Source organism: Lepidochelys kempii, chromosome 5 (genome assembly GCF_965140285.1).
Source record: "Lepidochelys kempii isolate rLepKem1 chromosome 5, rLepKem1.hap1, whole genome shotgun sequence".
Taxonomy (NCBI): Eukaryota; Metazoa; Chordata; order Testudines; family Cheloniidae; genus Lepidochelys; species Lepidochelys kempii.
Window position 1 is genome coordinate 73804016 of NC_136384.1, and position 21863 is coordinate 73825878.

The window sequence follows — 21863 nt, forward strand, 5'->3', positions numbered from 1 at the left end:
CGAAGAAGAGCTCGGTGTATTGGGAGCGTGTCTCTTTCACCCCCCTTAGTTGGGCCAATAAACGGTATCACCTCACCCTCCTTTGCTCTTCATGCGTCAAGGCGTAAGCCAGCCGCCCTTGGGAGGCATTCAGAAGTTTTCGTGGTGTGGCATGTTACTGCATCAGTTCCCATTTCAGGGGTTCTTTCACCTTCCTCTGTAGCGCCCGGTACTGGGCACCGCCGTACCCGAATGAGAGAACACTGGGCGCAATGAACCTCTGGGCCCAGTGGCAGTAGTTATAGAGGAGGCTCCAAAAAGTGATTTAGGCGTTGTTCCATTTTAACGCACCGCTGTGACCCACAAAACTCCCCCTGGGCTGCGGCATAACCCCGTGGGCTCCTAAAGTCACTCAGCTCCTATGGTTTTGCCTCTGGGCGTGCACTCTGCAGCCCCACTTGAGGTGGCTGAGTACCTGTCTCCTGCCTGAGGATGAATACTGCTGCCTCACTTCAGATGTTCAGATGCCTATCTCCGGCTAAGCCCCAGAGCAATTCACAAACTGGGAAAGAGGCATTCAGCCCCTTAAGTCATATAGAGGGACCTAATCCAGTAGGCCACTTGCGAATATGCTATTAGATTGGACCCCTCATGGAAGCTTCACACAGAACAGCCAGGACTCATCCGCAGAGGAAGTTTTAATCTTGTGGCTCAAATACTTGCCTAGAATGTAGGAGGCCCCTGGTTCAAGACCCCTTTTGCCAGCTGAAGAGGAATTTGAAAGGGCATGTGGCACTCTCAGATCAAGTTGAATAGTTAAATATTAATTGGGGCAGACAAAGAATGATTCTATAGCCTAGTGCTTAGGGTACTTACACAGGGAGTACCAGGCCGAATATTAGGAAAAACTTTTTCACTAGGAGGGTGGTGAAGCACTGGAATGCGTTACCTAGGGAGGTGGTGGAATCTCCTTCCTTAGAGGTTTTTAAGGTCAGGCTTGACAAAGCCCTGGCTGGGATGATTTGTTGGGAATTGATCCTGCTTTGAGTAGGGGTTTGGACTAGATGACCACCTGAGGTCCCTTCCAACCCTGGTATTCTATGATTTCCCCCCCCATTGATGGATCTCTAGCAGACCAAGGGACTTATCTCAGAGAGAGGTGGGGTGTAGGACACAGCTGTAGCATCAGCACCTTCCATGGGCTAATTTAGGCAGTTCTCTTCTTAGCATATTAGCTTTGTGGATTGTGTTCTTAGGTGCCTGCCTCTCCCTATTCATTTTTTTTTTAACCTTATGCCCAAAGCAAGAATTTATGTAGTTACAGGTGAAAGCACTGGTGAACACAGGAGATCTAACAGCAGGGATAGGATAGGGGCATCAGGTTCAGCTGTGGTTAGAGAGGGGAGAATGGGATGGGCAGAAGTTATCCCCCCTCACGTCTCTAGGACATGCACAAACGCAGCTCAAGGCCCGATTCATAGTTGCCCTGAGCCTTGTGGCATCTTTTTTACCAGGCCCAAGTGTGAGCACAGGGTTGGAGTGGCAACGTCTATGCACTGGGGTTCATCCACAGGGACAATGAAGAACTGGACCCCTGCAGGAGGTCTGGAGTGGGTTTAGCAGGTGACATGACTCATGCCTGTTTGCTCCAGGAGTCACAGACCTCTGTGGCTAGCTTGGTATCAGTGGGCAGGACTGTACAGTGGGGGACCTGAGAATGCAGGCCCCTGGATTGCCAGGGCTCTAGGCTGTTGGGTGGTTACAGTGTTGGGTGAGCAGGGGCTGTTACAGCGGGAGTTTCCCTTGCAGCTTCTCCACCAGGGCCTGTAACTGGGCACTGACATCCTACAGGAGGGGTGCAAACTACTGGCGGACCTGCTCAGCAGCCTGGTCTAGGGAGTCCCACACCTCCTCAGCCTTCTCCATATTCACTGTTAGGCAGGCGTTCCTATACCCAAGCTTTGTGGCTCATAGTCTTATACTGGTGGGAGAGTGGCACTCTATGGGAAAGAAAGCATAGAAACAAATATAGTAAAAATATTAAATGAATCAAACAGTACCATGGTTTCTCCATGGATAGAAATGCCATGCTTGCATAATAAATAATAATAGAAGTAGGAACATACTACTGACCACTTGCCCTGGATGAGGATAGTGACTATGAAATGCTCAGGGAGATTAGAGGCTACATGAAACAGAAAACCCAATAATAATGGGGGATTTCAACTATCCCCATTATTTTCTGGGAACAAGTCACCTCTGGACAGGATGCAGAGAAAAAATTTCTAGACACCATGAATGACTGCTTCTTGGAGCAACTACTGGGATTCCCTCTGATATCTTTTCCACTCAGCTTATTTAGAATACTTTTTCCGGTTTGGGATCCAAAAAACTCAGACTGCACATTTAGTCACTCAGGTTCCTTTATTTGGCATACAGCAAATCTCTACTGAGCTGAGCAGACTCATGCATAGGTGGTGGGTATGGGATATATCACACATGCAAAGTTACACAGCAAACCTCTTCCTGTATATGTATTTGCACATTGTATAGCTTTTACTACATATTGCATCACAAGTTTTTGGACGGGCATGGTAACTTTGCAGGAACTAATCTCTGGGCAGCATGCTCTGTCCATGCTCAATTTACGCTTTACCTCTTATCTACATTCCTATTTTGGCCATTGTGAGTAAATGGTGAACTGGATGTTCTCCCTTTTATCTTAGCTGGCTCAGACATTTGGTCTTTTTAGCCTACTGACCTATTTACTTACCTTATTTAGCACAAATAAGGTAGTTCTGTTTAGTTATGTTTTCAGCCTAATCATCTGTTTACCTCCCTAATTCTATCCTCCAAGAAATGAGGCCTCCCTCCAAGTGCGAATTACACAGCCCAGCCTCAGCTACAGCAGCTAGTCCTGGAATCCTTTAGGAGAGAGGCAGTTCTTCATTTAGTCCGCAGTGGAACACAGGATCTGGTTCAAGAGGTGAATTATAGCTGAACTACTCAGTAATAGCGACTATAATGTAATTAATTTAGGGCTGTCAAGCAATAAAAAAATTAATCATGATTAATCACACTGTTAAAAATAAATATAAAGTGAACACTGTACACTTTGTATTCTGTGTTGTAATTGAAATCAATGTGTTTGAAAATGTGGAAAACATCCCAAAATATTTATATAAATGGTATTCTATTATTATAAATATTTGCACTGTAAAAAATAGTAATTTTCAATTCACTTAGTACAAGTACTTAGTGTAATCTCTATCATGAAAGTTGAACTTACAAATGTAGAATTATGTACAAAAAATAAAAGTATAAAACTTTAGAGCTTACAGATCCACTCAGTCCTACTTCTTGTTCAGCAAATGGCTCAGACAAAAGTTTGTTTACATTTGTAGGAGATAATGCTGCCCGCATCTTGTTTAAAATGTCACCTGAAAGTGAGAGCAGGCGTTCGCATGGCACCGTTGTAGCCGGTGTTGCAAGAAATTTTACATGCCAGATGCGCTAAATATTCGTCTGTCCCTTCATGCCTCAACCACCATTCGAGGGGACATGCATCCATGCTGATGATGGGTTCTGCTCGATAACGCAGCGCAGACCAATACATGTTCATTTTCATCATCTGAGTCAGATGTCACCAAGAGTTGATTTTCTTTTTTTGGTGGTTTGGGTTCTGTAGTTTTTGCATCAGAGTGTTGCTCTTTTAAGACTTCTGAAAGCATGTACCACACCTCATCCCTCTCAGGCCTGGTCTACACTGGGGGAGCGAGCTGAGTCTATCTAAATTATGCAACTTCAGCTAAGAAAATAGCGTAGCTGAAGTTGACACTACTTACTATGGTGTCTTCACTGCAGGGGGTTGACTGCTGACGCTCCCCCATTGACTCCGCCTACGCTTCTCACTCTGGTGGCATACCGGAGTTAATGGGAGAGTGCTCAGCAGTAGATTTATTGCATCTTCACTACATGCGATAAATCGACCCCCGCTGGATCGATTGCTCCAGAGGTAAGTGTAGACATGCCCTCAGATTTTGACAGGCACTTCAGATTCTTAAATCTTAAGCGCTGTAGCTATCTTTAAAAAGTACCACATTGGTACCTTCTTTGCGTTTTCTCAAATCTGCAGTGAAAGTGTTCTTAAAACAAACAACATGGTGGGTCATCATCCGAGACTGCTATAATATGAAATATATGGCAAAATGCGGGCAAAACACAGAGCAGGAGACACATGATTCTTCCCCAAGGAGTTTAGTCATAAATTTAATTAACACATTTTTTTAATGAGTGTCATCAGCATGGAAGCACATCCTCTGGGATGGTAGCCAAAGCATGAAGGGGATACGAATGTTTAGCATATTTGGCATGTAAATTTCTTGCAATGCCAGCTACAAAAGTGCCATGTGAACATCTGTTCTCACTTTCTGGTGACATTGTAAATAAGAAGTGGGCAGCATTATCTCCTGTAAATGTAATTGGCTGCACAAGAAATAGGACTGAGTGGATCTGTAGGCTCTAAAGTTTTACATTGTTTTGTTTTTTTGTGCAGTTATGTAACAAAAAAAAAATCTACATTTTTAAGCTGCGCTTTCACAATAAAGAGATTGCATGGTACTTGTATAAGGTGAATTGAAAAATACTATATCATTTTTACAGTGCAAATATTCATAATAATAATATGAAGTGAGCATGTATACTTTGTATTCTTTGTTGTAATTGAAATGAGTACATTTGAAAATGTAGAAAAACATCCAAAATATTTAATAAATTTCAATTGGTATTCTACTGTTTAACAGTGTGATTAAAACAGCGATTATTCCCCATTTATTTTTTAAATAGAGGTTAATATTTTTGAGTTAATTGCGTGAGTTAACTGCTGTTAATCAACAGCCCTAAATTAAATTTAACATCTTTTGGGCAGTGGGGGAAATACCAAAGAAACACACCACAGTAGCATTTAACTTAAAAAAGGGAACGACACAAAAATGAGAAAGCTAGTTATGGGGAAATTAAAAGGAAAAGTCACAAGAGTGAAATGTCTGCATGGAAAATTTTTTAAAACACCATAATGGAGGCTCAAACTGTATGAATAAATAAAAAAGAGGACCAAAAAGATACTACCATGGCTAAACAGAATAAAAATGGCAGGTAGACACAAAATGGCATCTTTTAAAAATTGGAAGTCAAATCTTACTGAGGAAAATAGAAAGGAACAAACTCTGGCAAGTCAAGTATAACTAGGCAGGCCAAAAAAGAATGTGAAGAGCAACTATCTACAGACATAAAAACTAACAGCAAATATTTTTTAATTACAACAGAAGCAGGAAGCCTGCCAAACAATCAGTGGGGCCACCTTGGACGATCAAGGTGCAAAAAGAGCACTTAAGGAAGACAAGGCCACTGCAGACAAACTACATGAATTCTTTGCATCTGTCCTCACTGCACAGGATGAGGGGGAGATTCCCACACCTGAGCCATTCTTTTTAGGGGACACATCTGAGGAACTGTCCCAGACTGAGATGTGAATGGAGGAGTTTTGGAACAAATTGATAAATTAAACAGTAATAAGTCACTAGGACCAGATGATATTCACTCAAGAATTCTGAAGGAACTCAAATATGAAATTGCAGAACTACTAACTCTGGTATGTAACCTATCACTTAAATCAGATTCTGTGCCAGATAATGGGGGATAGCCAATGTGACACCTATTTTAAAAAAAAAAAAAAAAAATTCCAAAGATGCTCCCAGCAATTACAGGCCAGTAAGCCTAACTTCAGTATCAGGCAAATTTGTTGAAACTGTCATCAAGAACAGAATTACCAGACACACGATTTGTTGGGAAAGAGTCAACATGGTTTTGTAAAGGGAAATCATGCCTCACCAATCTATTAGAATTCTCTGAGGAGGTCAACAGCTATATGGACAAGGGTGATCCAATTGATAGTCTGATGTACTGTGATGTTGTGAAGGCCACGACTATAACATGGTTCAGTAAAGAACCAGATAAGTTCATGGAGGATAGGGTCCATCAATGGCTATCAGCCAGGATGGGCAGGGATGGTGTCCCTAACCTCTGTTTGCCAGAAGCTGGGAATGGGCGACCGGGGGATGGATCACTTGATGATTACCTGTTCTGTTCATTCCCTCTGGGGCACCTGGCATTGGCCACTGTCGGAAGACAAGATACTGGGCTAGATAGACCTTTGGTCTGACCTAGTATGGCCGTTCTTATGTATTGTACTTGGACTTCCAGAAAGCCTTTAACAAGATTCCTCACCAAGGCTCTTAAGCAAGTAAGAAGTTGTGGGATAAGAAGGAAGGTCTTCTCTTGGATCAGTAACTGGTTAAAAGATAGGAAACAAAGGGTAGGAATAAATGGTCAGTTTTCAGAATGGAGAGAGGTAAATAGCGTCCCCCAAGGATCTGTACTGGGATCGGTGCTGTTCAACATTTTCATAAATGATCTAGAAAAAGGAGTAAACAGTGAGGTGGCAATGTCTGCAGATGATACAAAATTACTCAAGATGGTTAAGTCCAAAGCGGACTGTAAAGAGTTACAAAGGAATGGGCACCAAATGGCAGGCTAAATTCAGTGTTGATAAATGCAAAGTAATGCAAAATGGAAAACAATCGTAACTATGCATACAAAATGGCAGTGTCTAAATTAGTTGTTACCACTCAAGAACGACTGTGGAGTCATGCATAGTTCTCTGAAAACATCTGATCAACGTGCAGCAGAAGTAAAAAAGCTAACAATGTTAGGAACCATTAGGAAAGGGATAGCTAAGACAGAAAATATCATAACGCCACTATATAAATTCATGGTACACCCACACCTTGAATCTTGGATGCAGTTCTGGCCGCCCCAACTGAAAAAAAAAAAAAGTTATACCAGAACTGGAAAAAGAAGGGCAACAACAGAACAGCTTCCATACGAGGAGAAATTAAAAAGATGGGGACTGTTAAACTTGGAAAAAAGACAATTAAGGGGAGGATCTGAGAGAGATCTATAAAATCATGAATGATGTGGAGAAAGTGAATAAGAAAGTGTTACTTACCCCCTTTATACAACACACAAACCAGGGTTTACCCAATGAAATTAATAGGCAACGGGTTTTAAAACAAACAAAGGCAGTACTTCTTCACACAACACACAGCCTGTGGAAGTTGTTCCCAGGGATGTTGTGAAGTCCAAAGGTATAACTGGGTTAAAAAAAGAATTAGACAAGTTCATGGAGGATGGGTTCATCAATGGCTATTAGCCATGGGGTTGCATCCATGGTCCAGGATGCAACCCCATGTTCTGAGTGTGCCTAAACCTCTGTCAGATGCTCTGACTGGATGACAGGGGTGGATCACTTGATAAATTGCCCTGTTCTGCTCACTCCCTCTGAAGCATCTGACACCAGTCACTGTTGAAAGACAGGATACTGGGCTGTAGAAGAACCATAGGTTTGACCCAGTATAGCTATTCTTATGTTCAGGTTACACTGTGAAGAATACTATGCTACAGAAAAGGAAGGTTACTCTTGGAAATAAGAGAAGTTCCATGATGACCTGAAAAATCTCCAATACCTTTAATAAAAAACAAGACTATAGACATCCCTGACTATTATAACAGTACATTCAAAGAATTATTAGTAAGAAGTTTATGTAGTGCTTTATGTAGTGTTTATGGCCAATGCTATTTTTTTTATTTATTCTACTGTAAAAGAAATGAGTTTAGGTATCATCCAGCTTTTAGACAGAGGTTTTGTTTTGGGTGTGCATGGATTTTTTTTTTGAGTGAGAAGGAAAAGTGAATTACAAAGAACAATTTATTTTGGAGCAGGGCAGATAAAGCTGACAGGCTGAAAAAACCTTTTGTAATAAATTAAAGTGAGAATTCTCAAAAAATCTAATTTCCTCAGAATACTGGGAGACATTTGAAATGAAAATAAGCTCTGATTCCTGCCCCCTTTTCTTTGATTTCTCATGACAACTGGAATAAGGTGGTATGTTATCCCCAAACGATCTCTGGACTTAGTAGTTCAGCTTTTCACACAACAGAAATTCAATACCAAAGAAAATCAGCCCCTCCCAGATGGTGAAAGTGAGTCAAGAATAAATAGGACCTCCTTCTCTAAGTGAGCGCCACCTCAGAGAAGGAATTCAGCATTCCTTGTTACTGAGCACTCTGAACTGGCCAATCCTAGCCAACCCTTCACTGGTTGCACTGGAATTTGCCAGCTATCACCTAGTGTCAAATCCCCCATTCCTAAGTAAACTGCTAGTTAAAAAAAGCTAGTTAACTGGTAGGCATAATGAAATAGTGAAGAGATGGCTACTACCCTGCTCTCTCCAAATTATCTAGGCAGTCTATCTTAGTTTCCTGATGGAGTCATAGCATCAGTTTGTTGGAAAGGATGGGATGAAGTCTAACAACCACCTGACTGATCACAGATACCATTTGTTACCTCCAGATGGGATTACTGCAATGCCTTGAACTGAAGCACTGGTTCTGAAAAGACTAACTGATGCAGGAAAAGAGCAGCTTCACAGTTTCAGCGGCAAATACCACCGAAGATATATTATTCATATATACTACTATTGTAATGACTCACTTATTCAACATCAGGTTAAATTTAATGTCTCGGTCCTTCAACAACCTCAACAGACAGGGACCAAAGGGCTACCTCACCCTACCACCAACTCTTCTCCTTAGATGATTCCATTGGTCCTATCTCAAAGCCAATACTTATGTATACAGGAAACAACTTTCTTGACAGCTGGGTTGAGTCTGCGGAATTCATTCCGTGAACAAAGAATAACCACAAACCACCTCTTGAATCTTGTTTTTCCCTAAAAGCATTTCAACTAATTACTTGCTGGACAAAAATATGTAACAAACTCCTAAAGGGATATGGTGGCAATGAGCACAGTATAAAAACCAATACAGAATGCTATATAGATGGGGAAGAGGAAGAAATGGAAGGGCATAAATTTTATTTATTTTTAAACACAATTCTGGAAGGTGTCCACATACCAAAGGGAATGGTAACATAAAATACCGAATAAAGTAGTTTTCAAAGTATTTTTGATTTGCTTCATTTACTAAATATTTATCTCGTCAGTTACTCTTCTCAGCAGCAGTCTGGTATAATAATCAGAACTCCACGTACTGTATAAGAAAAGCAAATTTGTAAGAATTCTGATCCTACAGCCTTAGGCACTTAGGCTATGTCTACTGTACACAACTTTAGCGACACAGCTGTGCCACTAAAAGAGCAGTATAGCCGCTGTTTGTCAGCGGGAGGGAGCTCTCCCCCCAACAAAAAAAACTTTCACTCCCAATGAGCGGCAGTAGCTTTGTCAGCAGGAGAGCTCTGTTCACACTGGCGCTTTTTGTCAGTAAAACTTTTGTTGTTTGGGGTGGGGTTTGTTTTTTCCCCACACTCCTGAACAACAAAACTTGTGTCGTTTAGGTTCCAGTGTAGAGAAAGCCTTAGACTCAGACACATAGGGCTGAAAGGACCTAAAGAGTCACCTAGTTAGTCCTTCTTTTCCCCATGGCTCCTCTGAGTAAGGATTACGTGTACCTAAGGAGTAAGGATTACGTGTACCCTGAACAGATGTTTGTTTATCTGGTTCTTAAAAACCACCAGTGATGGTGATTCACAACCTCCCTAGGTAACCTGTTCCAGTGTTTAACTGTCCTTATAGTTAATTAATAAAAAAAAATCTAACCTAAATCTCCCCTTTTCTGCAAACTAAGTCCTTTACTTCTTTTCCTACCCTTGAAGATGAACAACTGATCGCCATCCTCTTTATAACAACCTATTATATATTTTAAGACTGTTGTCCCCCCTCAGCCTTCTCTTCTCTAGACTAAATATGCCAAATTCTTTCCACCTTTCTTTGTGGGTCATTTTCTAAACAATTACCTCCCATTTCCTTATATAAGACACTCCTGTTAAAGCTTCCCAAAATGACACTTGTCTGTTTCGTAACAGTATCACATTGTTCTCAATTTGTGACCCACTATAACCCCCAGATCTTATTTGATATGTACAGTTTAAATATATAACTAGATAATTACATTTAGATAACTATTCTATTCTCTAACAACCTCATACTTGTGGCAGTATCACAAAAAGGCCAGTCTCTTTGTAAGCCAAAACTACACCTTAAGCTCCACTCAATCCAATAGGTGCATGTTACAAAGCACTGGTGCAGTGCACTCATTATGATGCATTGCTTAACAAACAGGAAAACTTATTGCACTAACTCAAGTCTCTAAATGGCCTTAAAGTATAGCCTCATATGGAGTGCCTTGCAGTAATCCCATCTCAAATGTAAAGAAATGTGGATGATGAGCAATCAAGTGGCATCTAATGAATTAATGAATGGATAAGTACTTTAAAAATACTTATTCTAAAATATAGGTTAAGGCTCAATCTCACTTGTTTTCCTTTGAGAAAACTCCTTTCCCATCCAGTCTCAAAATAAAAATCCATTCAGACCATGTTCATATATTAATTTTTATTTTCCCATACAATATTCACAGGGTCTGCCTTTTGTCTTATTCAAAACTAACAAATGTTTTCAAACTAAAACAGGAATTGACATTTCAGGCCACAAGAAGAGGTTCCCTAAACAAACATCCAAAGAATAGTAAAAAACTGGTGTCTTTTGCAGTACATAATAAAACTGTATTTTATCAAACACTGGGTGATTTAGCTGTGTACCATACACCTCTTATTTGAACCATGTCCTTAATATAAAAAGATGAAGCTTTAATTGTAACACACCTTAAATGTTTTTTCACCCACTGTTGATTTGTTAGCATGTGTCTATTATATCCTATTCATTTTATTCAGTCACTTATTCTAAAAAATATATACAGCTATGTTTAAACATGTGGTTTTGTGCCATGTTTTTAGAACAGAAAAATAAAGGCTTTTTTTAAGCTATTGCTGCATAATGCAGCAACATACAGGAGGACTGGTTTGAATACCCAACTTCAATTTAACAGTCAATTCCAGAAGACCTCTGCAGTGGGAGGTATACTGAGCTAAACAGTTCCACTTTACACATTCAAACAGGAAAAAATAAAAAGACAAAAGAAACAGAGAGAGAGAGAGAGTATCTGTGACGATATAAACCAATATTTGGCCTATACCATTTAGCAATTTTGACAGTAACATGAAGCAACTGATGTAGGAAAAAAAAAAAAAAACTTATTTCACATCTTTAAAACAAATGTTTTCATTGCAATTAAAGCTACTCATTAACTGATCTACTTACAAGTGATAGCTCAAGCTTCAGAAGATTACAATGGGACACTGCCAAAATCAAATCACATTTTCATCAAATTGTTATAATGGCAAAGGTGCAACACTTGCCTTAACTCCACCCATTTGCTTTGTTATTGCATGTAATTAAGTTTGTAAGAATCCTGCAGAAGATCAGCTTGTTGCCACACAAGAATAAAGCAGCCAAGCACAATTGGGGAAGAGTAGCACATACAGGTGCAGGCTTATGGCGTTCAGGAAAAGTCTGTGCTCTAGTTTATTTTTGAAAAGTTGTAACCAGCACTGGCATTGTTTTTACCCCTCTAAATAAAGGAAGTTGTAGGTGCTTTAAAAAAAATTCAGTACAAGGTATGAGAATATCAACTAGATTCCCTAAACTAAGATCCTGTTTTTCACCTACCAACCTCAGTGACCCCTAAAATAGGAATTAGCTCAAATTTTTCTTGCATGTCCCAGACTACAGGTAATTGATTTAATCACAGTAAGAATAAATCTAGAACCTTCTTTTACTACAACCACTGCATTTTAAACTGTTTTAAGTTGATGGCCCTGAGTTTTTTGTCATGTGCCCAAGTATGACTTTTTTTATTTTGTATATAAACAAACTTTAGTTTCTCCAGAGTTGGAAATGTCTGATCAACACTAGCAACAAATCAGAATTACAGTACTTAAACTGTTAAGCTAGCACACAGTAAAAGTTAACAACCTCTTTTGAATTAAGAGGAAAATAGTGTCTACATTTTCTTGTGTCTTTAGGTTAGTTGTTTCTCCTGTGCACGTGAGAATTGGTTAATTACCTTAGTCCTTCCAGACTAGTCTGTACTAGCTTTTAACCTTATTTTGAATACCTTAGTTCAAACAATTTATGTACGTTTGCCAACTTCCACATCCTAATAAAACAAAAAACTTTTCAGAGTACACAATACAGCATCTTTTAAAGACATGAGGAATGATAACAATGTGGACTACAAAGCTACCAAAAAAAGACACCCTGAAACTTTTGAAACATTGCAGGACCACTAGCAAACCAGAAGTGGCAGTTAGATGCACAAGGCAACAATGTATCACAACCATGGAGATACAATGCAGTATAAATAACAGATTGGACTTGATAATGATTTACTAGAAAGCTTTGTATGTGCCTCTCACAGATGGCATACAACTATGTCCAGTGTCAGTGCTGTGTTGCCTAACAAGCCAGTTTACCTCTGTTGTCCTAATTTTGAAGAGCCATAGCAGCATACATAACTACAGAGACTACACAACTTCAGTGACAAAGTTACAGGATTCTCCCTATCTTATTGCATTTTTTTTTTTTTTTTAAAAAAAGCACACCTTGGAAATTTTGATTTTAATAGAGTATAGAAAATTGGTTTCCTGAGTAATCTCAGTTTACAGTTTGTTCAATTAAAAAAAACTATTGTGAAACAGGAAATTCATTATATTTTAATATAGGAAGAATGTCTGTTTTTTTTTTTAAACAAACTTGTTTAAATATAAAACTTAACAATTGTGAAAGGTGGAGACTTACCATTCTATCGAACCATATTTGTGCCATGATGTAGTGTTAATTTGCAACAGTTTTACAGCAAATAAAGATATACTGATTGGATTTTTCAGAGCAAATCAAAACAATGCAGTTCAATGCTTTGTGACTACAGTTCATCACATTTGCTTTTGTTTTTCATCCAACACCTTCAGCCTGAAAAGCTAAAATATCATCAATTTTTCACATGTACCGTCTTCCATATCAACTATTTGGGGGGTTTTCAAAGCATACCACAGATTAATCAGTGAATAAAAATAATGGAAAAACAGATCACTGCTGGATGCTTAACACACATAAAAAAACAGTAAGTTCTCAACTTTTCCAAATATTTCAAATAAAAAGGTGTCCCTTTCATAACTTTGACTACTTTTTGTAATTTTTAATGAATGGGAAGGGGTAAAAAGGTATTAAAAATGTTGCCCATCTTTAGTTCTTTTGTATCTACAATTAACTGGAGAACAGTAAGTTTACAGATGCACAGTGTACAGTGGATCTGAAGCATCATTTCACACTGGTTATGATCCAACACGGGTTGTGGTGGTTCTTTTATCGGAGAAGAAGCTTTTGAGGAGAAATACCTGCCCAATACTAACTACTAGAAGAATGATGGCTTCCCCTATTGACCAATAGGCTACTCTGGTGTTTAGATCCTCTGCTCTGCTGCGACCTTGTGCTTCTCTCAAGCGGAAGTGAGTCTGATAATCGATAACAGACTTCAAAGCTTCATGAATTGAAACACAAGCAGACTCCATCTAGACAAAAAAAATTTCTGAGTTAGAAAAGCATTGGAAGAATTCTCTTTGTGCTGTATCTGAGCATATATAGCCAGGACTTCTGTAATTTTAGATGCGAGTATATTTATTCTCTCAACTAATATGTTTTAAGCTCGGTCACATCTAACCCACATTAACCAATATACTAAATATTCCCCCCCAACCGCACAAATATATCATTAAAGTTGCCTCACATTTCCCATTATATGGCCTCATTTTCAGTTACTTAGAACTTGGCCAAACTAACTGTTCAGGCTGAAATGTTCTATGCCAAGTGTCTGCCTCAGGTTTTTTTTTTGTTTTGTTTCAGCTAAAATGGGTCAGCCATTCCAGACAACAAGATTAGGGAAACATACATTGTTTTGCCCATATTTTAAAAAAAATTATTTCAGTGGTTTGTTGAGAAACCCTCGAGCCTTTGAAGCAGGGACTTAAAATTCGATAGGGGCCACCTAGGTGTTAGGGATATGCCTTTTGCTATTCCTGTGAAAATCTGTCCAAGTTGGCCATGCACTTAGAAAAACCACAATTCATACATGCTCAGATCCCTAAATTCTCTGAAGAGTCTGCCTGTGCTGAATAGGACTTCCCCTGTAGTTGCTCCTTCCGGCAAAGGGACATTATGGTGCAGGACAAGAACCCAGTGTTCTCAATGCTCCCACCGCGGGTGCCCAGGCAGCATGGAGGAAGCAACCACACTGGAATGCACAGGGATGAGGAGAAAGAGAGCACAGCAGCATTAGATGGGTCAGGAGGAGAGGGAGTTGCAGGAGCCAGAGAATATGAAAAAATAGAGAGGAAGGGTGGAGGACAGGAACCAGAAAGAGGCAGGGTAGATAGGAGCAGAAGGGGGACAGCGACAGACAACTCTTTAATTACTAGAGCAAACTCCCCTACAAAATCTGGAATTGAACTGAGGAGTCCTCAAGTTCCTACATTCATTTACCAACAGCAAATAATTGTGAAATGCATTGGAAGAGAAAGATCTTTGGGTCCACTCAGGCCAGTAGAAAGATAGCTAAGGGAGGGTGTTTATATCCTTGGTTCCAAAGTACTGAAATGGTGAGCACACTCACCTAAATAGCAATTTTGGAGTGAGTTTGCTGCCAGTTGGCAGCACACAAGGTGTCTGTGGATAATGTACTGAACACAATTAAATGGGTTTGTGTTTAGGAGAAACGAAGTGAGGCTCACAGAAAGACATGTAGAAAACAAAAACAGAAATAAGACCTAAGGTTTAAGAATAAAATTTCACACAGTTGAAGCCTTTTTTGTGGGGAAGCAGTGTTCCTGTCCTACTGTACATAAATAAAAAAGCTAAACATCTATAACAATACTAACCAACTAGATGTGAAACATGCTTTATTTTCAATTTGTTTTGCTAGCCTTTTCTTTGCTTCTCATAATTTTGACTTATTGGACAGATATCTAACCTAAATATTAAGTTGGGCATTTACTAATTATCTTATTCAGTTTTACTTTCCTTAAAAAGAGGCATGAAATGTAAAAGCCTATTTTCACTTTTTTTTTTTTCCAATTACTTGATGTTTCTATAGAAAGGTAGAATTTAGAAACAACTGTTCAAAAAGTTCAAAGCACCAACACTTCAACTTTCAGACATGAGTGCAGTCACAGCACTGAAATGCAGCTTCCTTAGGAAAATATACCCGTCTGTGATGTAAACAATTCAGAGAATTATTAGTCTCATCATATGCAGCTATTTTTAGTTAAACAGTTAGTACGGTCAAGGAAAAGCAGATTAGCTTTTAGTATAAAATCTCAATATTTTGCCATGATGGTATAAAAAGATGACTTGCCATTATTAAAATATTGTGAATTCAGATATATTTACTCTGTAATCTTTCAAGTGCATTTTATTCATCCACTATACATTTCTTTCCTGCAATCCCATTCACCTCCACAAATCATGCTGAGACTGGGACCTTTTGTGGCTACAGACAGATGCATGTATCATAGTTGACAAAACAGCTGATTGTACAAAATTCACTATGTCTGCTGTTGAATTCCTTCCTGAACCTGCGACATAGTATTCCTCCAACATCTTCTCATCCTAATCATTTCCTTAAACGATGTCCTGTTGTGAGGGGCTTTGCTCTTTGCTAACTGGGATGTAAATCCCTAAAATCTTAGTTCTACTTCTGTGATTAATGACTGCTACTCCAGTTTGCACAAGCTCAGTTTTACATCCAAACTTTAAGTAGACAAAAGTTCATTGTTAACAACATTAAGTCTTTGATTTAATAGAGCTCCCTAGTTAACTCGTGCTGGGATTTTCAAAGAAGTCTGAGGAAGTTAAATGTCCAATTTTATTGGCTTTCAATGCAATATAGGTACCTACACCCCTTAGGCGCCTTTGAAAATCCAAGCCTCATCTGCTCCATTTTTTATTTGGCTATCAAGTCACTTTAAATCAGCCCTTTACCTGGGTAAGTGCAGTGACTCTGTTCTCACTAGGAAACAGAGGTGGATCTTCTCCAACCTGGAAGTCGAAGTACACAGTTTTGTGCGTGAAAGTAGAAAATTCATTGCTGAAGCAGAATTTGTATGTTCCATTCCTAGATGCAGTGAAGGTAAAGCTATCATATTGTTTTTTCATCTCTTTGTACAACACATTGCCATCAGGATCTTCCAGTCGACAATCAACGTCATAATGCCCTCCAGTGATCACCTGTGGAGTGTGAAAGATTATTGGCACTTTAACAGAGTAGAAAGGTATTCCTAGTACCACAGTTATCTAAGCATCTCTACAAGTCATTCGATCTGACTTATTTAATTTAATTAATTCACTAAACCAAGAATAGAGAAGATACAGAGAGCTGTAATAAACTGAGTTCACCAGTCAAGTTGTTCAATTCAAGAGTATCAATTTATATTAGCCTACAGCAATGAACTTGGGTTTTACACACTAACAGAACAAGAATAACTCAGAATAAAATATTGTACATCCATTCAGTTGTAGAAGATTGGTATGTTTTCTTCAAACATTAATTCATACAAATACATGAGAGAAAGTTTCATTTCAATTCAATTAAGTTATTTTACTTAAGTTTCTCAGATATTTCTGTGACAGGTACAGTACAAGAACCTGACAAGGAGACAATAAAATTAAAGTAATACTGTGTTAGGACAGTAAGATTTACTGTATTTTAGGCCCACTTTTCAAGTCCAGAAAAAAACAATATGGTATTAAAGGTTTCAGAGTAGCAGTTCTGTTAGTCTGTATTCGCAAAAAGAAAAGGAGTACTCGTCTTTAAGGTGTCACAAATACTCCTTTTCTTTTTACAGTATTAAACAGGCTGGAGCTGTTCCGGCAGGTTGGAATTGCCAGAATGCAACAATGTCCCAGCTACTCCTGCTTCTGACATGACAGGAAGGGTGTTACACACAGACAGCCTGTTACGCCAGCTTTCTTCCTGCTTTGTGCTGCAGAGTGGCATAAGAATGGGAACTGGATATGGCCCCTTGCTTTTACAAACCTTTATCAGCATAGTTTTGGAAGTGAGAGAAAAGCAATCTAGGTTTAAATAAAAAAAGATGTATCCTTATGATACAGATACTATGCATTTAAGAATTCTTTATAGGTTTTATAGACAGAGTCTTCATAGTAAACCTAGTTTCTAAATTTCACTGGAAACAAGTCAGATAGGTTTGATTTCAGCACAACTTTATAGAAAACTTTGTTGCAGTAGCATTTAGGGATTTTGCTGCAGACTTAGGAATTCTATTGCCTCCCTCGAACAGAGCTTGTGTCTTCTCCCAACGCTGAATGAAGTTAGCCAAAGCTTGTAAGTGTCCCAAACCCTCATGTGATTAAGTAAAAATATATAAAACTAAGTATTTTCACAGCACCTGAAATCACACTGACAAACCTATAGACAATGTAAAAGAAAGCCTTTGGCAAATTTAGAAAACACTGATTTATATCTGGATAAACAATGAGGTACAAATTTAAATATGAGCAAGCATTTTACCCCCTTTTAATATGAACATTTTGAGTACATCCATAGACACTAACTGAAATAAAAACAAGCTCATCTGACTAGCAATGTCAATAACAGATTGTTCAAAAGCCTATGACTGGAGAAGATAGAAACACCACAAATTTTAAAACAGATTAAACAAAGCACTAGAAAACAACAATCCTGCAGAGGACAGATTAGCCCCAACAGGTTTTATCTCCAACTTCCACAATTCAGATAGAAATGGGCGCATCATTTTGAAAGGTTTGTCCCAAAGATATTACATTTAGACATAAATTAAAGAAAAATGTTTTAGGACAGCCTTCTACCCATACAAATTAAAATAGCTCAGATAGCGGAAAGAAGCCCAGTTTTTGTGGAAAACTCTTCTGAACAAAATACAGATGACTGAAATATTTGGGTATCTGTAATCAAAGAAATCTTTTAGCCTCAGAAATTGCATGTTAGATCAGCAATCTTTAATTACAAGTGGGAGATTCAATTACTACCAAAGAGCTACAATTAATTTGGCTACGTATCGGATGATTAGGACTTGTTTTAATGCTAGATTTGAAAGACAAAACTGATAGAAATAGAAAACCACCAGAGTGATTTTTCTATGGGTGCAGAACAAGCTGAAAGATATTTGGGGCAGAATTCACTGATGCAAAATTCCTCCAAAAAGCACGGGCACATGTTAAACACTGAAATGCAACTACATTAATTCATTATTATTTATGATGTATTCTATTTAGTCTTGGCAGAATTTGCTTTTTTATATATAATTTTGATGGATAATATCAATGTTTATTTTTAAGCAGTTTTTTCTATTTTTATTGATTTAAACTTTCATCGTTTTTGAAAATTATGTGGATGACAGCAGACCATGTGTTAAAAAAAGTTAAAGCTGTGTGAATGCTACATAAGTTTGTTTAGTTTCAACTTTGTGAACACTAGAGCTGGCCGTTTCATCAGAGCTGTAAATATGTGCATTGTGCAGCATGTATTACAACATGTTTTATACACATTAAGGTGGGACTCAAATTCTCAAGCAGCATTTTTCTTACTTTCCTTATCTGTAAATTTCTATTATCAACAGAAGTATTTTGTCAGTTTGTACATGTATGGTGAAATACACATCTACAGATAAAGACATAATTCTTCCAATGTCAAGTATATTAAGCGTAGCAATCTAATTGCAAAATTTACCTTCTACAACAAGTCTCAAAACACAAGATAAAACAAGAAAGTTAAGTGCCTTTCACAAATGAAAATGTTGTACAGTTAACAGTGATTCACTTATTAGGCTGGCAAACAGTCTTCACCAATTAAATGAATAAGGCTCCAAGTAGTACAATCCCTAAGAAGCTCAAAGAATATCCTGTTTCAGAGTAGCAGCCATGTTAGTCTGTATTCGCAAAAAGAAATGAGCTGTAGCTCACGAAAGCTTATGCTCAAATAAATTTGTTAGTCTCTAAGGTGCCACAAATACTCCCTTTCTTTTTAAGGAATATCCTGTTATAGCAACATCATTTTGGCAAACTGCCCATTTTACAAGGCTGATGTGAGTTTCACAGATACACACAGGTGATGTATGCATAAATACATACAATAGATCAATTTTGGGAAGTTTTCCAAGAAGCTTACAACAAATACATGCTTTTACTGTAGATCAAGAACATAGCACTTTTACATCTTTGCCTCCCACATAACAATTGCACAGCCTTGCATGCATTTTATTGGGCAATAATATTCCAGGATCACAACTGGTTAATATTTAATCATTCAAAACCTAATACTGAAGTAGGATTTAGGGTTTGAACTCAATCACAATGAAATTCAGGGACAGTCTTGTTTAGTTCACATGGGTTAGAAATATCAATCAGCTGCAAACCAGATAATCACACAGTGAAAGGGAAGACAGGGAAAGTGAGGGTGAGCCCAACAGGTGTGTGGTGAAGGGTGGTGTGGGTTATCTTAGTAGAACAGCTGGCTTTACACAGAAATGGGATACGAGTTGGCTAGTTGTGTGGGTGAGGTAGTGTTGGCAAACAGGCATATATTAAGCTGATTTAAGGATAGTTTTATCTGGAATAGTAAGGTGCACCTGGTGCCCTATAAGGTCACTTTATAAGAGCATTACTTATTGCTAAACTAGAATTATGAAGCAATGCTGGTTGGTGAGAGTGTATTGGGGGGCTGTTTTAAGTATCTCTAACTGGCTAGAGGAAACAGAACACATACCCAAAACTCCAGGGGGCACCTGATCCCCTGTGCAAACTGCTCATGGAAACACGATCAAGCTGGGGGTACCTCTAATTTGGTGAGGTGTGGGTACAGGTGCCTCAGGCCTAGGACAAGACGTGGGCTTGACCCAAGCCAGGTGTCCGACTCAGGATGTAAGGAGTGCATGAGGGGGTTGTGTATAGGGTGCCCTGCACGATCCCCCATCGAAGCACCGCCTGGCGCTGCTTGGGCGCGGCCTGGGCGGTGCGCTGCCCGGGGGAGCCCCCGGGACGGGCTGTTACCTGGAACTCCAGGGTGCACTTGGTGCCCTGCGCGATCTCCTCGTAGAAGCACTGCTTGGCGTTGTCAGGCAGCTCGAAGGTGATCTCGGAGGCCCGCACAGCGCCCCCCAGGCACAGCAGCAGCAGCACCAGCCCCCGCAACCCCGAGATCGCGGACCAGGCCGCGGCACCAGGGCCCAGCAAGCCCCGCAGCAGCATCTCCCCAGTGGGGCGGGGAGGGGCAGCAGCTAAAGGAGTAAAGAAGGAGAATGAGTCGGAGCAGGTCCGGGAGCGGCTGCTCGCTCGAGCAGCGGAGGCCGCGGGGGAGCAGGCCGAGCGCACAGCCCGTCACCGTGACCAGGGGCAGGGGCCCGCGAGCTAGACTGCGCCACGGGGGGGAGGGCGCAGCGGGCGCAGAGCGGGGGAACTCACTGCGAGAGGCCCGGATGTAGTAGACGGCGGCAGCCGGTGTCTGTGCGGCGTGGCGAAGGGAGCGAACGATCCGGGAACCCGGAAGTAGCTACGCCGGTCACGCGCCCCTGAACCGGAAGTGCTTCTCATGGTTTTGTCGACGTGGTGGTTGGGGAGGCGAGGGCGCGGCGGCGGCGGCCGAGGACAGTGGGGCGGGGCGGCAGAAAGGACAATGGCGGCGGGGGAAAGGTGAGGCGGGCGGGACGACCCGCAGCAAGGTGTCTGGGCCCCGGGGCGGGGTGCTGGCAGCAGCCCTGGTGGTAACGTGCGGAGCTGTGTCCTGAAGCGCTGGTCCCGCTGCCCCCCGCAGTTCAGCCTGTGCCCCAACCGCGCCTGCAGCTTGTTTCGCTTCCGTCCCAGTCACAGCAGATCGCATGGCAATTGCACGGTGTAAATGCCGCCTGGTCACTAATCAGGACTTTAAATTCACTACTATGAGCCTGTTTGCCTCCAGCTATCTCGGTCTGCGGCTGGCAGCGTCTTTCATTCAAATTGCTCCCCTGTCACTTCGGCGTCAGGTGAAACAGTGAAGGATAACAAGACCAGAAGGAAAGAGAAGTTAAGCTATGAAAGAAGACCCCCCCCCCTTTTACCACTTAAAATCTGCCTTTTATAGTTAATAAAATGTTTTGTTTATTATTAAACCCAGTTTCTGTAATTTCTAAAGCGGGGGGGGGTCAAGAAGTGTGCACACTCTTCACATTGAGGGAGGGGGCAAATTTCGTAATGTATCTTTGAGTCCAAGGGAGCTGGATATCTGAGTGCTGGAGCAAGTCCCTTAAACTGAGTCTTCCCAGAGCTGATCTGCTGCTGGGTGTGGCTCTGCCTGTATGTGTTAGAGGAGGTTTTAAGAGCCTGTATCAGCAAGACAGGTTAAAGGGGGCCCATGCTGGCAGAACAGGTAGACTCAGTGGTATCTCAGCACATCAGGTGACTTCCCAAGGGGTCCAACGCCTCACAGTTGGGTCTTTTGTTCTTCACGCAACAAAAATAATATGAAGATACCACATGGGCACATTTGGGTCCTAAATAATCATGGTTAATGTACAAAACCTATAGAAGTATGCAAGGCCTAGTTTAGCTATATACACACTGCTGATCTGGTTGTGTTCTGGTGGACTTTACAATAATAGAACACTGAGTCCCCCTAGAGGGGTATTACCTTGTTCCTATTTGTTATATAAGGAGAGAGAGGTGATGATTTTCTACTTCCTTGTTTTTTCTAAATTCCTGTCCTGAAGTCTTTCCTTTTGTTCAGAGACACAGAAACCCAAAACATTATTAGTTTTATCCATATCTCCT

General features: G+C 40.3%; 2 protein-coding genes across 3 annotated transcripts in view; one reads left to right on the forward strand and one right to left on the reverse strand.

Moving 5' to 3' along the window:
- Positions 1–2384: 2384 nt before the first annotated feature.
- Positions 2385–20647, reverse strand: TMED7 (transmembrane p24 trafficking protein 7). Of its 2 annotated transcripts, none has more exons than XM_073344749.2 (4): positions 20523–20647; positions 20112–20338; positions 16047–16292; positions 2385–6327 (listed from the first exon to the last, which is right to left on the reverse strand). In XM_073344749.2, exons 2-4 carry the CDS (start codon positions 20307–20309, stop codon positions 6112–6114), a joined length of 660 nt encoding a protein of 219 aa, XP_073200850.1. In that variant the 5' UTR covers positions 20310–20338; positions 20523–20647; the 3' UTR covers positions 2385–6111. The 2 variants fall into 2 exon arrangements, with proteins under 2 accessions (XP_073200850.1, XP_073200849.1); XM_073344748.2 differs by lacking the exon at positions 2385–6327 and adding an exon at positions 7780–13582 and having other exon boundaries at positions 20523–20640.
- AP3S1 (adaptor related protein complex 3 subunit sigma 1) overlaps positions 20549–21863 on the forward strand; it is a 148028-nt gene continuing 146713 nt past the window's right edge. The window contains exon 1 of the mRNA XM_073344747.1: positions 20549–20750. The gene's annotated coding sequence lies outside the window, so the exon portion shown is untranslated. The remainder of the gene's footprint in view (positions 20751–21863) is intronic.